We start from the raw sequence: 20,257 nt of genomic DNA, 5'->3' as shown, positions 1-20,257 counted from the left end.
TACAGGTCTTGGAAATAAAATGAAAACTATTTCATAAACTTAAAAGGAAATGACTATACCACAATCTATGTTCTCTGCTCCCCAAGTAAGCTCCTTTCCCCCATTTTCTTGACACTAAAATGTGGAGATTTCCTTAAAGAGAAATATGAGGAGAATCTGGGAAATAATATTTGTTAAATGTAGCTGGTGGGTTCATGGGTGTTTATCATCAATATACCTCTTTTTCTATTTTCTGCATATCTGAAACATTTTATAATCAAAACCAGTCATATGCTCTATTCTACAATTTTTAAAAAGCTGTGTGATTTAAAAAAAATCTAAAAGTAAGAGTATTGAAAACATAAGTGAACACCCCACTAATGCTAACCTCAATTATGTATACATACGTATGTACATATATGCATATATACAATCACGTATATATCCAATTAGAAAGATGTCTTCACATTACTGGGACTTAATTTTAATTGATAGAGATAGCTTAGGGTTCTGTCAGAAAGATTTAGATATGGACCAAAAATGAAGATATGTAGAGGAGAGTGACATGTCAGAGGAAAGCCCAGAGAGGGAAAGGCTAGGATAAGGAAGACAGGAGAGCTGGCTTTAAATTCTTGAAGCAGGTCTGTTCTCTGAGGCACCACAGGTGCCTAAGAAGAGATGGGCATAAATCAAAGTAGATTTCAACTCAATGTAAGTCATCAGTGCTACTCACAAGAACTAGTCCAATATATATCATAAAAGTAGAGTCTTATTGCTGGCTTCAGTGATCCTGAATTATGCCTAATCTGTCAGAGGAAAGATTCTTTTTTTTTTTTTTTAAAGATTTTATTTATTTATTTGACAGAGAGAAATCACAAGTAAGCAGAGAGGCAGGCAGAGAGAGAGGAGGAAGCAGGCTCCCTGCTGAGCAGAAAGCCCGATGTGGGGCTCGAACCCAGGACCTGGGATCATGACCTGAGCCGAAGGCAGCGGCTTAACCCACTGAGCCACCCAGGCGCCCCCAGAGGAAAGATTCTTGCAGTAGATAGGAGATGTGAAATTTGGGTCCAAGTGAGAAAGGTGATCACGTTTCCTGAGACTCCGCAGACACAGCCAGAATTCTGACTGCAGGAGTGTTTTGGCAATCAGCCAGTCATTCCACAAACCTACCCAAACTAGGCACAGTTCTAGGTGCAGGCAAAGAAAATAAAAACATTTTTAAAACACTGAGGTTTGTGAATACTTGTTTTCCATCTGATGATGATTCACTAGCACTGTGTTCTCTCCAACAAGCAAAAATTGCTTTGAACATCACATTCTGTCTCATGAAGAGTATTCTGCCACCACAGGTCTAGCTGCTTCTCTGTGCCTACTACATAAATAGAAGTCTCAAGACGGGGCCTTTGACTCTGTACTTGGAAGTAGGACCAACCTAATCTACAGGGCAGAGGAGACCCCAGCGATGCAGGCAGATTTCAGGAGCAAGGCAACATTTGGCCATCCCACAGTCATAATTATTTCAGGGTAAGGCATTCCCCGCAGTAGGACTCTACTAAAGGTGTTACCTGAAGTAGCTTATCCTTTGCTGAACTCTGTCATCAAAAGCATTACCTAGATATTCAAGACTACATATTTGTTTGTTTGTTTAAGATCATATTTATTCTTTTATTTAGAGTGTGAGCAGGGGGAGGGGCAGAGGTAGAGGGAGTGAGAATCCATAAGCAGACTCTACAATGAGCGAGCACAGAGGTCCCACCTGGGGTGGATCTCACAACCCTGAGATCATGACCTGAGCCAAAATCAAGAGTCAGACGCTTAACCGTCAGACGCTTAACCCACTGAGCCACCCAGGTGCCCCAAGACTGCATGTTTGAAACAGAAAAGAGGAGGAAAAGGAACAAAGTTTAAGGACAGCAGAATCCAGCGGAACTGGATCCCTGGAAAGGGAGGAAGGAACAGGGACGAGAGACCAACTTCTGAATGCCGCAGGGCATCTTGATGGATGGTTTGGTTCAGAAATTAATAAAGGACAATCCTGTACAGAACATCAGCAAGAAGCAGATGCAACCAGCCCTTCATACCTCTTTTTCTTTACAGGAGTTGTCACAGCGGTGGGAGCCGGGGTGCTGGCAGTGTTGGCACTGAACGAAACTCTAGGTTGCCTGTTCAATCACAACCACAAATCACATTCTTGAAACTTTTTTATGCCGTCCCACCTTTGAAATGTCTTATCCTCTACTCATATTCCCACCTGCTCTTTACCCACCATAAAATGTTTCAAAGGACAAAAGAAGAACAGAAAACAAGTTCTTCCTTAGTTTAGCCATTTTATAAATCATCTGGCCTTCATCCAAGTAACCAGAACTGAAGAAACAGAATGAAACCATTCATTATATGACATTGTGTGTCTGAAATCCGGACCAATGAATTCTGATATGCTCTGGATTCATATTATATATAAATAAAATCCTGTATATACTGTGACTAGCAGAATTACACTGCATCTTTTTTGCAGTTAATAGCATTAGATTGTTTAAGACAACATTTAAAAATCACACCATTTTATTTTATTTTATTTTATTTTTTAAAGATTTTATTTATTTATTTGACAGAGATCACAAGTAGGCAGAGAGGCAGGCAGAGAGAGAGAGAGACGCAGGCTCCCTGCTGAGCAGAGAGCCCGATGTGAGGCTCGATCCCAGGACCCTGGGATCACGACCCGAGCCGAAGGCAGAGGCTTCAACCTCTGAGCAACCCAGGAGCCCCTGAAAATCACACCATTTTAAATCTCTATTTAGCATTTATTAATATACATAGACCTTAAAAAAAAAAAGAAGGAACCGAGACCTGTTTCAACGACTGAGAGGTATGGTCCAAGGTGAAAATTACTTTATTTGTAAATAAAAATTTAAAAGCCAATTCTGTTTTCAAAAACCCACCTAATTTGGCTGTTTATAATCACTAGTAGTATGTTTCTGAGAAAATGTACTTCACCTAAATCGATTACTAACAAACATATGATTTCACGACTCAGTTGAATTGTAATGTGATGGGTGTTTTGAAAGACAAGGGAAACGTAGGAGAAGAAAGTTAGTGGCCATAAGAACAGGGAAAAATAAAGATCTGTGGGAGAAAAATATTAAAGATCAAATGAGTGATGGGCATTAAGGAGAGCATTTGTTACAATGAGCACTGGGTGTTGTATGTAAGTGACAAATCACTAAATTCTACTCCTGAAATCAATATTACACTGTATCTTAACTAACTAGAAGTTAAATAAAGATTTGGAGAAAGAAAAAATAAATAAAAAGGAAAGGGGAAAAAATAAGACAAAAAAAGAAAAGAAGAAAAGAATGACTTAGGTTAAGATGTTTGGTTAAAACAGGGGTTGGTATGGGGGAGACCGGCAGGGAGAGGGTGGTGGGGTTATGGACATTGGGGAGGGTATGTGCTATGGTGAGTGCTGTGAAGTGTGCAAACCTGGCGATTCACAGACCTGTACCCCTGGGGCTAATAATACATTATATGTTTATTTAAAAAAATAAATAAAAATTATATATATATTTAAAAAAAAAACAGAGGTTGGTAATTTTTTTCTGTTAAAATCTAGATGGTATGGGGCACCGGGGTGGCTCAGCGGGTTAAAGCCTCTGCCTTTGGCTCGGGTCATGGTCCCGGGGTCCTGGGATCGAGCCCCACATGGGGCTCTCTGCTCGGTGGGGAGACTTCTTCCTCCTCTCTGCCTGCCTCTCTGACTACTTGTGATCTCTGCCTGTCAAATAAATAAATAAAATCTTAGAAAAAAAATCCAGATGGTAAATATTTAAAGGTTCGTGCACCATTTTCTTATTTCTGCTAAACTCTGCTTAAGCAACAGGAATATGGCTTTCTTATAATGAAACTTTGGCCCGAGGAGCATATACCCGGGTTTGTCTTCAGCGCATACAAAGAAATACACTTTGTTCTTAAAATGTAACTTCCATCAGAAAAATACATACATCTTTGCTGCTTCTGGTGATCTAAACGTGGACATGTTTCTGGGGAAAAATACAAGAAAGGCAAAAGTTTGAGCAACAATGAAGAATGAATGCTTGCACCAATTTGCAATTGTCCATGAATTTAGAGTTTCTATTTAAAGGGATACATTATTTGAGAGAAAGAGAAAGAAAAGCATCACTATTTGAATAAATTTGATCAGGTGATTTCATGATCTTTTTGTCTTGTACTAGATTCTAAAGGAAATCATTTTATTTCAGAAAATTCAGTATCATTTAGGCCCAATGTTTTTATTTATTGAGTTCAGTAATTTTCTTTAGCAAAAAGAATGTAAAATTGGCATTTACATTATTTCATACTCTTGCCACCAGGTTCATTTAAAACAAAAACATGAATGAGGTAAGAATGATGACCTGAAGCAATGAACTCTCAATATTTAAGCAAGGCAACAGGGGCGCCTGGGTGGCTCAGTTGGTTAAACGTCTTTCTTCAGCTCAGGTCATGATTCCAGAGCCCTGGGATAGAGTCCTGCACTGGGCTAGTTCCTCAGCAGGGAACTTGCTTTCCACCTGCTGCTCCCCCTGATTGGGTACTCTCTGACAAATAAGTGAATAAAATCTTTAAAAAAAATTAAGCAAGCACGGATTGCATGGAGCACTGGGTGTGGTGCAAAAATTAATGAATACTGTTACACTGAAAAAATAAAAAATTTTAAAAAAAATTAAGCAAGGCAACAAACATTTTCTATTTCTCTAACCATGAAGAAAAATAAAGGTATATACTCCAGAATTTTTATGTTTAAAAACTAGAGGATAATAATTTATGGAAAGATAATCAAGTAAGACAGAAGAATTGTAAGTAGATAAGTAATGCTTAGAAAATTATTGTACTTGGGTCTTTCCCAAAGTCAATAGATACCTGTACCTATTGGTTAGTTGGTTATCCAAGGTATTGGCCTTATATGTTTTAGTGGCATCATTTCTGTCTGAGATCCTTTATAAAGAAACAAGACACAAGTTTGGATGAACATTTAGATCATTAAAGTCCTTTCATACCTCTGTCATGAAAGAATAATTCCACAATAAAATCTTTTGCTGGTAAAGAGATTTGTTTTCAGGTATTATATTTTAGAATATTTTGCAATTTTAAAAAAAGCTACTTAAGACAAAATCTATTTATGAGGCTATTTTGATACATTTTGGAATTTTTAAGGTTTATGCTTTCTGCTAGACTCTCTGATTCATGGAGCATTTAACTAAATATTTTATTTTTATTACTATTTAATAATACAGTTGACCCTTGAATCAAATGGACTTGAACTGCACGTGTTCACTTACATGCAGATTTTTTCGACAAATACAGTACGGTATTGTAAATGTATTTTCTTTTCTTTATGATTTTCTTAATAATATTTACTCTATTATAAGAATTCATTTATGTATAACATACAAAATATGTGTTAATCATCTGTTTATGTTATCGATAATGCTTCCAGTCGATAGTGGGTTATAGTAGTTAAGTTTTGAGGAGTCAAAAATTATATGTCAGTTTTTGATTGCTTGGGGTCAGCACCTCTAAATCCTGTATTATCAACAGGGTTGATAACAGGTATATCCAGTCAATGACAGTACTTCTCAAGTCTGGAAAAGGTATCAATGAAAACAAATATTTTTTTAAGATATTTTGTGGCATAGGCAATGCTATATGTCTGCCAAACTAATATTCTTTTCCTTCTGAGCACACAGGAAGACCACATTTCCCATTCTTCATTTCAATTAACTTGGGACCATGTGGTTGAATTCTAGACTAAAGAATGTGGGCAGAAATGTTGTTTGCTACTTCCAGACCCATCATAAAACTTTTTGTGTAATCCTCCTTGTTCTTTCTTCCTCTTCCTACTATGGTTTTGTTGTACATGGGTTGAAGATGGCTGCATCAAAACATGAACTTAGGTCCCTGAGTCACTTCAGGGAGCTGAGACATCCCCTATCTTCCAACCTACCACACTGGACCCTGAAGAGAGTGAACAGTAATCTTCTATTGTGCTAAACCACAATAGATTTGGGGACAAGAGAAGGAACTTGTTAAAAGAGTTACTCTACCCTGGTGAATTAGTTTACTTTGACTAACACATTTAGTTAATAGCCTCTAATGGCCATCAGAGGTTTTGATCCCTCAGATCTCAGGTCTCCTCAAGGAGTTCATATCTGGAAAAGGTGATTTGTCCCTTGTGTCGGAAAAGATAACTTAGGAATCCTGTGGTCTCCATGCCAATGGTGGGCTCTCATGACTGCAGAGCCTCCTTCCCTTCCTTCCCTCATATCAGATAGGAAGGTTCTTCCTAAGTCATAGGACTATTCCCTGGAGCCTTCTGTAGACGTGCACAACACTAGGATGTAACAAAATTAGGCTCAGGAAAACAAAATGTCAGCAAAACTTTTCTGTTGCTCCAATACTATGTGTCTACTATCACTTTCTCTAAACTGTTAATTTTACCATAGACTTTAGTACATGGCTTTACATAAACTATTCCTGGAAAGATGGGAACTAACTTTTCCTCACTCTTAAAAACAAACAAACAAACAAACAAAAAACAAAATTAATGTGGGGAAAAAATGTGACTTAACTGTCATAAGTTTAAAATGGTTTCAATTCCTAATGTCATCTTGATATGTGTGACTAAAATATTGGATAAATAACTCTAATACATTAAAATGTTATGCATCAACTGCAAACAAATTTTTGTTTATAGTACATAATGCCACAAACTGATGAACTCTTAAATGCAAAAAGGAAGGGAGATTGAAATCTTCCAGAACTCCATATTCTCAACAAACCATTTAAAATCCAGCATTAACTTGTACATGCTCCTAGAATTCATGTATAAAAAATTCATGTCCAAAGTGATCATCAGGCCAAGGATTGTAACTGTATCCCTGGCACTAACTGCTACTGAGCCTCTGGGATGGTTATATTTAAAGGGCTCTGCAGTAAACCACCGTGAGTACTTTAAGAGGTCAGATGACCCTAAATCTTAAATCTTAAATGTTCCTTGGAAACACTACTCATACTTTATAGCTGTCTATGAGGACCTAACATGAGTTAAAAATAATCTTAGGAAATTGCTACTCTGGTTCACTGAAAACAACAATCTGTCTAAAACAAACAAAACCTTAATATCAAACATTCTCAAGGTGTATATCAAGGTAAGTTCTGATGTTAAAATTAAACAAAGTTTAAAAAATTCTACAGTGTAAGCCTATGTGGGCAATACTGGATATAATAAAAACAGCCACCTACTCTTTGCTGTTTCTTGTATACATTTTCCTCTACTCTTTAAAATATCCTTACAAGGGAGGTGTAATTATTTTCATTTTATAGATGAAAAAATGGAGTCTCGGAGAAGGTGAATGACTTTCTCTTGACCACCCAACTAAGAAGTAGGGTATCTCTGGAATAAAAGTCTTTCCAGGAGGGCCCAGTGTCATACATCTGATTCTGTAGTGTGATTGTTTTAACACTCCTGTATTAGGTCAAAATGTCTTCCTGCGCTATTCTTCACCTGCACTATCTCTTCTATGCCACTGGGGGAATCAGTCTATGAGTAACAATGGAGAGAGTTCTAATACACCATTCCAATACATATGTCAATTTCTTATTACTTAGGGAGATTCTTTGTATTTCTCTTGAAAGTTAAGTTTCTGCCAACTTTTGATATGAAATAGGTTGTTTTGATAAGTGTCAATCTTGGAGACAGGAAATACTCAAATACAGCCATTTAGCAGTGTGATCAAAAGTACCAAAGGAAAAGTTACACTTCCATGATGGAACACTAGAGGGCACCACAACCTAGGTTATCCGAATAGTCATTAGACCACCTTGAGGATTTGGACCTTACTGCACGCTGCATATATTAGTATTTACTCATATTCCTTTAGAACATCTCATGCTTTTACTTACATATATATTTTTTAAAAGAGAATTCCAAATATAAGGTCAGTACTTTCCTCAAATTCATTTAAAAATAAATGCATTATTATGGGCCACCATGGTGGAGCATGCCACTCTTGATCTCGGGTTTGTGGGTTCAAGCCCCACACTGGGCAGAGATTACTTAAAAATAAAATTTTTTAAAAAATATAAAAATAAAATAAATGCATTATTGAAATACATATACACGTGTATACCGAATATATTTGGTCATCTTCCTCCTAAAATTATTTCCTATCTCACATCTGGAGTGGCCAGCATTATGAAAAGTCTGACTACTGATAGGACTTGCCTTTCTTTACTGATTCCTGGGTTCCTTCCCTCACATCTATATCCACCCTTAGAAAGATGTAGCATACTGCTGGGACTCAGGACTGCCTTGGAAATGAACTGACCAAACACACCACTAAACCTCTGTGTAAATAAAGCAAGTCATCTCTGGCCTCATTTTCTAGGGTACAAAATGAAGGATTTGGGCCAGATTGGTGGTTCTGAATTCCAGCTGCACGATGGAATCACTTCATAAGCTTTAAAAATGCCCAAGTCCCACCTCGGATTAAGTAAATTAGAATTTTGAGGGCAAGAGGTGGTGGGACCAAGTTATCGGCAAAGTTTAAAGCTCTCTTAGTAATTCTAATTTGCAGCTGAGGCTGAGAAGGACTCATCTTGTTAGCCTGTGAGGTCTGGTCTAGTTCATTGTTAACGTTCCAGGGCTCTGTCTTGACTGGCCCAATGTAGACCTTCAGATACACAGCCTACAAAGGCTTAGGTCTCCCACATATTTACCTTTCTTGAGGCATAATTATCTTTCAGATTCATTCCTAGAAAAAGGGTTTCTGTCTTCAATTAATGGCTCAACAGGACAGCCCACAAGGCCAACGTGAAGGGACAGTTATTTTGACTCCTCTCTCCACTCAGTTCTGTAGAGATGAGATCTTGTACAGATACTTCTACAAACTCGGGTGTTTTTTTTGTTTTGTTTTGTTTTTTGTTTTGAGGCTATTACAAGAGAGAAGTTAACTCCTTAGGAATACCAGTGTGGATTATCCTCTATTAAGGGAGACTGGTTTGAAAACCTACGAATGGTATAGAAGTATGTACATTTCCTACATGAATTAATGCCAATAAATGCTGAATATAGAATATATTAGACACCATAAGTTTCAGCTTGTGTGCTTAAAATGCAGCAGATGGTATTTTTGTCTAGAATAGCAGCATATCTTTAGCTACAGGGAGTGACCTAAACTGTCAATATCCTCAGGTGACCATTGTCTAGACTTCAACTAAAAATGTTAACTTTGCACTTTATATATGCTTACTGAGTATCTCTACCAAATATAAGATAAAAATGTGATTTGTAGCATTTACACTCCTTCAGTCTAAATAGATATTTCTCAGGGAACCTGGGTGGCTCAGTCAATTAAGTGTGTAACTCTAGATTTTGGCTCAGGTCTTGATCTCAGTGTTGAGTTCAAGCCCTGCACTGGGCTCCACACTGGGTATGGAGCCTACTTTAAAAAAAAAAAAATAGATGTTTCTCAATTTTCTCCATAGAGATGAGCCTTTTTCCTCTTTGTGGGAAGGAACTAACAATAGGCACAACATAATGGTCCCATTCTATAGACCATCTGGTGACTCTAGTGTCACCCACAAGAGTAGTCTCACTTACTACAGAGCCTTTATACTACAGTGGATCAAAGTTACTTGATAATTAAAATGTATAGTCTCTATAAAAAAAAAAAAAGAACAGACGACTCATATTCATGAAAATAACCAAATTCTCCTTTTAAACTGAACAGATTCCATGTAGTGTCCACCCTGGTTATACTCAAATCAGTTTCTTCAGCATTGTTCTTATCAACATACCGTCAGCAGGATTTTGAGAAAATAGCATGTTGAGTCAGGATTTTGTGAATTTTGAAGGTGATAATTCAATTCAAATAGCCCTTCTATCCTAGGGATAAGATATCATGGTTCAAAACTTACTTTGGGAAACATTTAAATACCTCATGAGTGATAAAAAATGGGATTTCATAGACATTTTGCATTCTACTTTACATGGTTCAACAACACCTTACCTGTCTAAAGTGTCATCAGATCTGTACCGACTAATCGTAGCTTTTGGCTCATCTCTCTCATTTGCTTTCCTGCAGCAAAAAGCAATTACAGAAAGATCAAATAAATTACAAAAAAATTTATAAAATCTATCATGCTTTTGGTAAATTTTGGCCTATTGGGTAGGAGATGTACATGTTGCAAAGGAAAGACAGATTCAGAGTATCTAAATCTTCCAAGGTTTTGACCTGGATAGAATAAATTATGGCAAACCCAACTCCCCATGCTAATAAAGGAATTCTTTAGGTCCAATTATTTCTAACTACAATGTAACATATTCAAATTAGGGATAAGGAAAGGCAAAACAAAGAACACGACATGCAAAATGATTAATAACTAATACGTACTGTTAGCAATACTGTTGGCTTTTACATTATAAGAACTCAATCCCTTAAAAATCATCTATGTTTTGTTTGCAGAATTCTAGTAGTACCGTAAGCCAGCTCAACAGGCTGAATACAAATAGCTTTATTTAAAGTTCAGCACCGTGGACAGGGCTGGGGGGGGGAACTTGCTGACTGAAGGGAGAAAGGAAAAGAAGGGAACAGGAAAAGCTAGAAAGAAACGAAGAGAAGAGAGTACGAGAAGAGAGAAAGGAGAGATGTAGAGGGAGGAGAGGAGAAGAAAGGGGAGATGAGGAGAAGTAGGGAGAAGAGATACAGTAGGCAAGGAGAAGTTGAGGAAGACAGGTAGGCAGAACAAAGGGGAGAGGAAAGAAGACAAGAAAAGAAGGGAAGACAGGATAGGAGGTTCAATAGCAGGAATCAAGATCATCAAAGCAAATGGGAATATCTTGATCAGACTGATCAATCAACAAAAACAGTTTGTTTAATGCCTTATATAACCCTGTGATACAAGAAAAGCAAGCTCTTTGAGGAATTATACCATGATTTACTTTGTTTGCATTTCAAAGCATCATTTGAAGCTGATAGATCAAAGATACAGAATCTGGAAAAGCACTAAAACAGTACATGCACTTAGAATTTAATTTTTAACTTGATATAGTGTATTTTTATTAAGCAAATACTGGAAGGTAAACAATATACAATTTACTGTAGCTGATGACTATGAGGAAGCCAAGAGTAAAAAATTATGGACTTGACTGACACAGACCTAGAGAGACAAATTAGATATGTACACCCAGGGGCAGACAGTGGCCAGTGTCATAAAAGTAGTTCAGGGAAAGTGCAAGGAAGTTCTATGGCAAGAACATTTATTTCTAGGCAAGAGAATCAAAGAGAGCTCCAGGGGTAAAGTGCAGTTTGAGCTGGGCCTTGGAGGATAAATAGCTATGAACATTTTCAAACGGGAGCAGAGGGAACAGTGTCTGTTGATGCAAGAGAAAAGGAAAGAAAATTGCCTAATGTGATTCCCTAAGTTTTAAAGGCATCTCAGAGTGAAATCCTGGTCTAGCCCATCACTGTGTTGAAGGCATGAATACAAACAGGCACTGCAGGGCCATCTGACCCCCTTCAGTCAAACAGCCCCTTCTCAGACAGCATCACTTTATGTCTCATTAGCTGACTTTATTCTTTCTCGAACTTACGGTCATACAGCACATTATATTGTTTATTTTCAGTCTCTCCCCTCCTCCACCTTCAGCTAGGATGCAGGTTCTATGGAAGCAGGGACTTTGTTTTATTCCCAGTCCTCAAGCCAGTGTCTGCTCACCGGAGGCCTCTCTCCCAGTATTTGTGCTACCAGGCTTGTCTGACAGATTTAAACAATCTGGCAGAAGGACACAGTGGAAGTTCTTCGTTCATGCCTACTGTAAAGCTGTTACCTAGGTGAGGAGGGTGTATTGTTTATCTTCCCTTCCCTTTCGTCTTTTCAGTCTCTGCTCACATGGAGCACTCTGCGCACATTGCTACTTCCGGAAGCATTTCTCTCTTGCTTCACGCCCACCAGCATTACTTCCGGACTCAGAAACCCCTCCTCATCCTTCAAACAGCAGTGCCAACACCAAAGACCGCTTTCTGGGTGCCGCCTCTGATTAATTCAGGCAGTCAGGCTCTCTCATCTCTTCTCCCATGGCCCGGTCACACACTTCTACAATAGCACCTCCGTGGTAAATTTGAGTCTTGTAGTCTATGGATCCATATTTTTCCAGCATGTAAGGGTTCCCTAAGGTCAAGGGTGGTATTTTATGCATCTTTGTATTCCCAGTACCTAGTACTATGGCAATACATAACAGATGCTCCAAAATGGGGTGACATGTCCACCAAAGTGGGTACAGGCTATGTGAAAGGGCAGAAAAGGGCTAAGCAGGCATCCCTTTGACGAAGTACAAGGAGAAAAATCACCCGTACTACCCTTCTAGGAAAGTGTGTTTTGAGACTCTATCTATGGGTTATGGGGAAAACATTCTGGGCTCACATACTTTTGTTACTAAAGCTAAAAGTTCAATGTACTGTGTTAGCCAGTATATATGGAGGGGAGTTGGCCAGTAAAACGGAGGGAGCAATTTTCACTAGCAGCTGGACTGAAATGATCAGATTCCCTTCGAGATGAGATGAGACTATCTGAGACCAAGGCTGTAATCTTCAAAATCATGAAGACTAAGGAGAGGGCAAAGGTAGTCACAGAACAATGAGTCAGATGAACTAAGCCTGGGAACCAGAAAACCAAACAGATACTTTGTGTAGAGGGCTCTAAACTTGGTACCCTTAGAACAGGTCAAAATTACGAAGAAGTTTAAAAGGGTTTAGAAAAATACATAAATAAAAGTTTCTAAAATACTCAAGGTGTCTACTTATAAAGTCTATGCCATGAAAGACAATCACACTCCTTTACTAAATACAGTTTGGTGACAGACAGACACAGGCTACTAGACAGAGTGAAACTTGTGTCTGAAAAATACTCAGGTTCTTCTGATGGGTGTGGTTGCTTGCATGTGTGTGAGCATAAATGTGTTTTTTGTTTGTTTGTTTGTTTGTTTTTTTCAAGATTTTTCATTCATTTATTTGACAGAGAGAAATCACAAGTAGACGGAGAGGCAGACAGAGAGAGAGAGAGAGGGAAGCAGGCTCCCGGCTGAGCAGAGAGCCTGATGCGGGACTCGATCCCAGGACCCTGAGATCACGACCTGAGCCAAAGGCAGCGGCTTAACCCACTGAGCCACCCAGGCGCCCCCATAAAAGTGTTTTAACAAGAGTATTATCTATTTATTTGATCAATCTTAGATTATTTGCATTATTATGATTATGAGTTTTGTCTAAATTTTTCTGCTAATTTTGCCACTCAGTATCATTTAATGGTTTTCCACAAACCTGGAGTTTCTCAAAAGAAGTATACTGCCCATAAAGCAAGTGAACTCTGGGACTGTTACTTCTGTATTTTAAAGTTCCTTTTCCTAAGATTCTGAGATAGCTTATCTGGTCACATTTCTGTGGAAGCCCTTTCTTTTTCCCATCCAGAGGGCTACCTCCATGGATTGGTTATTCTATACCCACAAGCTGTGGTTCTGGAAGCATGGAGTTGGAGAAGCACAGACTTTGCTCTAATGATATCACAGAGACTTCCAGAATGCCAGGGAAAGCCTGAGGCTAGCCACAAATATTCAGCTTGTCTTGAACAAGTCTTCTCTCAAAACTATTGTCTTTGTGTTTCTGCGAATGATGTAACTTGTCTGAAACACTCACCTGTCCAAGGCATCATGGGAGTTATGTCGGTTGAGCACCACCCTACCATAATTTTCATCTCTGTAAAGAAAGAACAAAACTAAGTCACATGGAGAGTTACCACAGTATTTGGTACACACTAAACAAGGGAGACAGCAAAGAGCTCACTATTTAGAGCAAGGTTAATTCATTTTATTTCAGGCATAAGAACACAACCATACATTTGTTTTTACCAGTCTCCCCTTGACAGAGCATGGTGAAAAGAAACAAGTTTGTCAGTGCAAATGATCATTATTCTCATATATCCCATGAGATTTCCATGTGATTCAACAATGGGATGAGTGGGGGTTTTTTTCCTATCGGAGTGTGGGAACATGTATGTGGACATCAACTCTGTGTACATTATAAGAGTCAGTTTCTGCAGGAAGGCAAAAGGTTCCACAAACATGTCTTAAATTTAATTAAGTCCTTTATACCTATACATTTTCATCTGATGCACCTCATAGTTTCCCTTGACAAAAAGCAGGAAAATAAGTACCAACATTTATGGTTAAGAAGGCCAATCATTCACAACAGATTTGGCCCATTTGAACCATGAGAACTGTTTGGTCCTTAAAATAATCCTATGAATTAGGCAAAGAAGACCCTGTCATACATAATTCACAGAAGAAAAAACTGCTCGGAGATTTTGTGGTTTTCTTAAGACCAAAAGGTTCGTAAGTGAAGGCATGGATGTAGGACCCAGATCTTTTATTTCAAACCTTTGCTTTTTCTCCTAGTTAACCCTTATATATAACCCTTACTACATACATAGACCTTCATACATAAAATCCCAAACCCTTTCTTACTTTGTACAGCAGACCTGAAAGTACAGGCAACTTTAGGAAATGTCAAAACATGTAGTAGAGCTTTTGGCCTTGAACCAAGTACCTGAACCTTTTTCATGTTAACCCAACCAAACCTGAAATACCGCACTACTCCTGGTTCTGCTCCCCTAATGTTACTCAACACTCTGGAACTATTTGTAATAAAGCTATATAAGAAACTGTGGCAGATAATTAAAAAGAAAGATGAACAGTGAAACTGAAACAATTCCAGCAAATTTATGCCCTCAAAAATCCCAAGAGAACATTTCCATCTCTCTTGGTATCCATTCCCTAAACTTGTGAGAGAGTAGCAGACACGGGACACATTCTGACCTGAAGAAGAATCGTAACACACAGCCCAGACCTGGGCCAGTAGGAGTGGGGAAAGCATCAGAGCCCATTTTCCCTTCATTCAGCAGCTGCCATATCATCCAACTTGGCTTCCCTGGCCCTTTATGAATGAGGCATCCTTGGCATAAAACCATCATTCCTACCAATTATAATTTGTCTTAGACATTTCTATCCTCACACATCTGTGCAAATATTTGCAACACAGAATTTATGATTCACGTTTGACATCACTCCACCACTATGGAAAAATAGAAGTGCCATATTGGGCTTTGACAGAAGTAGTGTGTTACTAAAGGAAATGGTTGTTGTCCAAGAATGTCAACTCCGAAAGTCAATGTGAGTCTCTAAATACCCCTATATTCCCTTAAAATTTAGTAACAGGTATTTAGAATTTAGATTTTAAGATTTTTAGAATTTAGAATTTAAGATTTAGTAACAGGAATTAATAGACATCTTCATTTAACAGTCACAAGTATGTTCCTCAGATAACCATATATGGGCAGTTTAGTAGAAAGTTTAGAGTAAGTATCCTGTAATGTTGAGCTTCTCAACTTCAGCACTAGGACACTATGGGCCTGACAATTTTGTGTTGTGGGGAGCGCCCTGTGCATTGGGGGATGTTTAGTGGCATCCATAGCCTCTACCCACTAGATGTCACGAGTACTCCCTAATTTTGATAACTGGAAATGTCTCCAGCTCTTACCAAACATCCCCTGGGGATAAAACTGCCCTTCACTGAGAACCACTGGTGTAACAGAAAGACAATGGGTCATGTTAAAAATCTCAACTCCATCACTTAACAGCTGTGTGGATTGGACAAGTTACTTAACTCTTCTGAGCCTCAGATTCCTCTTCTATAAAATAGAGGACGTAATAATACCTACCTTGTGTGATTTGTGAGATTTAAAGATGCTTTTTATGTAAATATGTAACTATATGTAAGAGGGCATCTTAAAACATATGCATACGTATATGTGTGATTTATAATAAATATATATGGGCTGGACAAATGTTTATTGTAAATCTATGCTGACAATGAGACAATACGCCTGTAATTGTTTTCAGATCTATAACACTGAGCTAGTAGAAGCAATGCTCAACACAGACAAAACATTCTTGATGGTAAATGTTTTCCCTTGCAAAGTAATACCGCATTTAGCTCCCACCCGATATCTAGAGATAATGACCCCTGGGACTAAAACGAGTTGAGAATGTATTGATTTCACTTGCACATATAGGAATTTTAGATAAATTATTATTAAATTTGTAAATTAGGAATCATGCTATTATTTGTTTATTTCAACTGACATGATGAATATACATGAGGAGGCTCCCTGCCATGCATTAAATAGTACCTGTTGGGAAACTGGAAAGTCATGTTCTTTTCAATTGTCAAATAGACACAAACACCCATGCTAGTTGTAACAATGAAACTCTGCTTTTTCTCCCTAATGACTCACATGCTCTTTGTTATGTAAATCATAAAAATGGTAGAAATATTCTTGAAAATCTGAAAGCCAATGTATGCCTATTAAACCAAACATTAGGCTATGCAACAAAGTGTTTTAAGGAAAGAACCTGCTTTCCAGATGGCCACTAGCTTCCCAGCTGGAGAACAACTCTACTTGTCCACCCACTCCCTCCTCTCCACATTCTCTTACTTCTCTTCTTCCGGACGTTTCTTTATCCAGCTGTTGTCCTGTAAGAAAGTCCTTCTTTTGTTCACGTCATGAAAACCCTGTTGCCTCAATGTTGTCCCCTGAAAGGTATTCTTCATATCTATCAACAGAAAAATGAAAAAAACGAGAGATGCAATTGTATGGGGTCAAGTGTGAGTTTGTTAACCTGGGTGTCTTGAGAGGCACATCTGATTGGCCATCATCCATCTCCTAGACTGACAAGTTCAGCACTGTTTCAAAATATGATGCTCTGGTAGGAGAGGACAAATCTCACACCCCAGCATCAGAGATAACATATAAAATTGCTCAGGTGCCAAGTGAAACTGCCAGGGCAGCTCATGATGTCCTGTGCTGCACCCGGGAGTAGAGAACTATGGGTGTGGGATAAACAAAGCCACGGTTTGGTGGGTTGGCCATTTCATTCAAAAAAAAAAAAAAAATATATATATATATATATATATATGTATATATATATATATATATATATATATGCTTCAGAAGTACATACAAGGAAAAAATGTACACACAAGACTTTTTTACAATGTACCTAGTAAATGATAGTCAAGAAGTTCCGGTGCTTTTCATTATAAGTAACTGAATTCTTTTTTTTTTTTTTTTAAGATTTTATTTATTCACTTGACAGAGGGAGAGAGATCACAAGTAGGCAGAGACGCAGGAAGAGGAAGAGAGGGAAGAAGGCTCCCTGCCAAGATGAGAGCCCGATTCTGGGCTCAATCCCAGGACCCCGAGACTATGGCCTGAGCCAAAGGCAGAGGCTCAACCCACTGAGCCACCCAGGTGCCCCGTAACTGAATTCTTTAACCTCAGGGGAGTCAGAAGCACAGAATGTCCCACACACAAAAGAACATTTTTATTGATTAAAAAAAAAATCTTTGCATTGCAATTACATGAGTAAAAGTTATAGCACTCCTACTTTTTCTCTAAGCCTTACATTGACCAATGCTAATTAAGTTAGACTGTTGCTTCTAAGCATTCCATATCTATGTAAAAGAATTAAGAGCTATACATTGTTTTTCTCAGATTTTTAAGTTTTCTGAGTAAGGAAAATATTATCTACATTACCATTTCCTGTGGAAGAAATTTTTCGCGAGGTAAAATTGGACATGCTGGCTTCCAGTAAGGATCTACAAAAAAAATAAGGAGGGGGGAAAAATGCAACAATGACTTCAAGAATCTACAAGTGATTCTTTCATTGGTAATGACATTTTCCAAGGACATTAAGAAAGTCCCATGACCTGGTATCAGGAATACATGACATCAAGTGTCCCCTAAGAAACTGAGAGTTCTTCTATTCCGAAGTATTTATTTTACAGATGTAGAAATTGAGGCCAAGAGCAGCTGATGTCCCCTATGTTATTATAACAAGCAATCGGCTGAATGAGGCCATCAATTAACTCATTTATTCAATCAATAAATAGGCATTGGGTGCTTAGAGTATGGTTGACCCTAAGCCAGGAGCTGGAGACAAGAAGATGAATAAGAGAAATGCCTGGTCAAGTCTATAGGGAGATAGAGACATGGAATTCACAGAAAAATACGCAGAGTACCTGTGGGGAAGCCAAAGTGAACTCAGGGCTGCATTACGACTTTGTGAGTCCTAGGCACTTTTGCTTTCATAGGCTTCTTCTTTCACAAACACAGATACACGCAGACACACACAGGCACACACACAGACATACACACACACACATGCCCACACAGTTTAAAAATTATATTTTGTGATTGTTAGTATAAAGATGAAAAATAACTCAGGCTGGCTTACTTAGCAGACTTTCATTATTATAATATTCATTTTTTTCTTCTCTTGTTAAAAGGAATTAAAATTAGAACGTTTTTGTAGGCCCCCAAAAGTATCATAGGCCTTAGGCACTGCTTTTTCTGTTTAATGGTTAAGTTGGTCCTGGTTTCCCTGAATGTGAGACTTTCAGTTTTAAAACTGAAAAAGTCCTGAGCAAATGGGGATGGCTGGTCCCCTAGGTGGGGTAGTATGTTTTTTGCAGAATCTGTCCAACTGTACAATGGATGAAATCACAGAGGGACATTAGATCTCAAGTCCGAGGCAAGTCATAGGCTGAGCTTTATCACATCAAAGTTCTGTAATTGGGGGGTGCCTCGTGGCTCAGTAGGTTAACCACCTGCTTTTGTCTCAAAAGCTCAAGTCATGATCCTGGAGTTGGCCTCCCTACTCAGCTTCTCCTTCTCCTCCTCTCCCTCTCCTCCTCCCTCTCCTCCTACCCCTTACCCCATGCTTGTGCACATGCAGTCTTTCTCTCTGCCTCAAAAAAATAAATAAAATCTTTTTTAAAAAGTTCTATAATTGAACCACATAATCTCCCTGTAAAATGGGTTAATGAAACTTGCCATCATAGGTTTGTGATGATTAAAAATAATGTACACAAACATCAATCATTAAACTTTAAGTGCTAGTCCAATTTAAGACCATACTGTCAGGAAGCTGTTCATAGGTATAACTTAGGGGTTCTAAAAGCCCCGCTCACATTCTGATGCAAAAATATCTCCTACAATAACTTGCCATAGGACCTGATCATATCATCATTTTTCTTGGGACCTTCTCTTAGAATGTTCACACCCCTACCCTGGAGTAGGTGAGAAGTGGAATGTATTGGTGCCCAGACCAGGTCCTGTCTACCTATCTCATGTCTGGCACTATGGACTCATGATTGCTGGTGGGGTTACCTGGTTACACACCCTCCCCACACACTACAACATACAACCAATGGTTGAATGACCTAGGGTAAAATGTGAATCTGGTGCCCCAAGGCAGAGCCAATTTCTGCAGGTGATTTATGCTTCAGAGCTCACTATGGGATCAGACTGAAGCTAAACTAACAGAGAACATATCCTTGGTCAGCCCCTTCCTCTGCCTCTACTTCCTGCTTCCCTTTCTCCTCTCTCCTGAGAGCTTACCCTCAGTAAGTTACAGGCACCCACATTCCTCTCAGGCACTGCTTTTAGGAAGCCAACCTAAGACTACCACTACTATCAGAAGGTAGAAAGATCTGCATTTAAAGGATGCTATTTGCTGACTGTTACTTTGAGTGTGTCATAGTCCAGCTCCCTCATCTATCAAACGAGGTGAAAAAGCTGTTTTGAAGATCAAATTAGATGACATTTGTAAAGTGTTTAATTATTGCCCAACACACTGAAAGCACTCAATTTTTTTTAAAGATTTATTTATCTGAGAAAGAGCATGAGCAGAGGATTGGGCAGAGGGAGAGGGAGAAGCAGACATCCTGTGGAGCAGGGAGCGTCCCAATATGGAACTTGATCGCAGGACCCCCAGGATCATGACCTGAGCCAAAGGCAGACACTTGACCAACTGAACTGCCCAGGCACCCCATCAAAATGCTCAGTTTTTAACCTCATGCCTCTATCATCTTGGAAGCAGAGAACAAAGACATAAGGCAGGTGTGTTTGGGTGTAGAGAGGGGAAGGAACAGCCTTAAACTTGGGACACCTGGCATGCAGGGAGTGTGGGCAGCCTCTGGCTAGCTGTGTTTGAAGGTCACCAAAATTTGGGAGAAAGGGGTGGGAAAGAGGCAATGTGAGGACAAACTTCAATCTCAACTATTTGTTCATTTCCCCCTCAGTCTGGCCCAGCTTATCTGGGCTCTTGGCT

General features: G+C 38.8%; 1 protein-coding gene across 11 annotated transcripts in view; it reads right to left on the bottom strand.

Annotated features, from left to right (window-relative positions):
- Positions 1–20,257, bottom strand: part of LOC111146985 (sciellin) — a 162,559-nt gene that overhangs the window by 71,707 nt on the left and 70,595 nt on the right. For 9 of the 11 annotated variants that reach the window (XM_022502801.1, XM_022502800.1, XM_022502796.1 and 6 more), the window contains exons 2-8: positions 17,680–17,741; positions 16,579–16,696; positions 13,722–13,781; positions 10,044–10,112; positions 4,900–4,968; positions 3,978–4,016; positions 2,061–2,141 (exon numbers count right to left, since the gene is read on the bottom strand). In XM_022502801.1, the coding sequence (XP_022358509.1) occupies positions 2,061–2,141; positions 3,978–4,016; positions 4,900–4,968; positions 10,044–10,112; positions 13,722–13,781; positions 16,579–16,696; positions 17,680–17,722 (479 nt within the window). In that variant the 5' untranslated portion in view covers positions 17,723–17,741. The remainder of the gene's footprint in view (positions 1–2,060; positions 2,142–3,977; positions 4,017–4,899; positions 4,969–10,043; positions 10,113–13,721; positions 13,782–16,578; positions 16,697–17,679; positions 17,742–20,257) is intronic. The other 2 variants (XM_022502799.1, XM_022502805.1) reach the window with 2 other exon arrangements.

Source organism: Enhydra lutris, unplaced genomic scaffold, assembly GCF_002288905.1.
Source record: "Enhydra lutris kenyoni isolate GAN:26980312 unplaced genomic scaffold, ASM228890v2 scaffoldscaffold15, whole genome shotgun sequence".
In the NCBI taxonomy this organism is placed as follows: Eukaryota; Metazoa; Chordata; class Mammalia; order Carnivora; family Mustelidae; genus Enhydra; species Enhydra lutris.
This window is presented reverse-complemented; position numbering and strand designations above follow the sequence as displayed.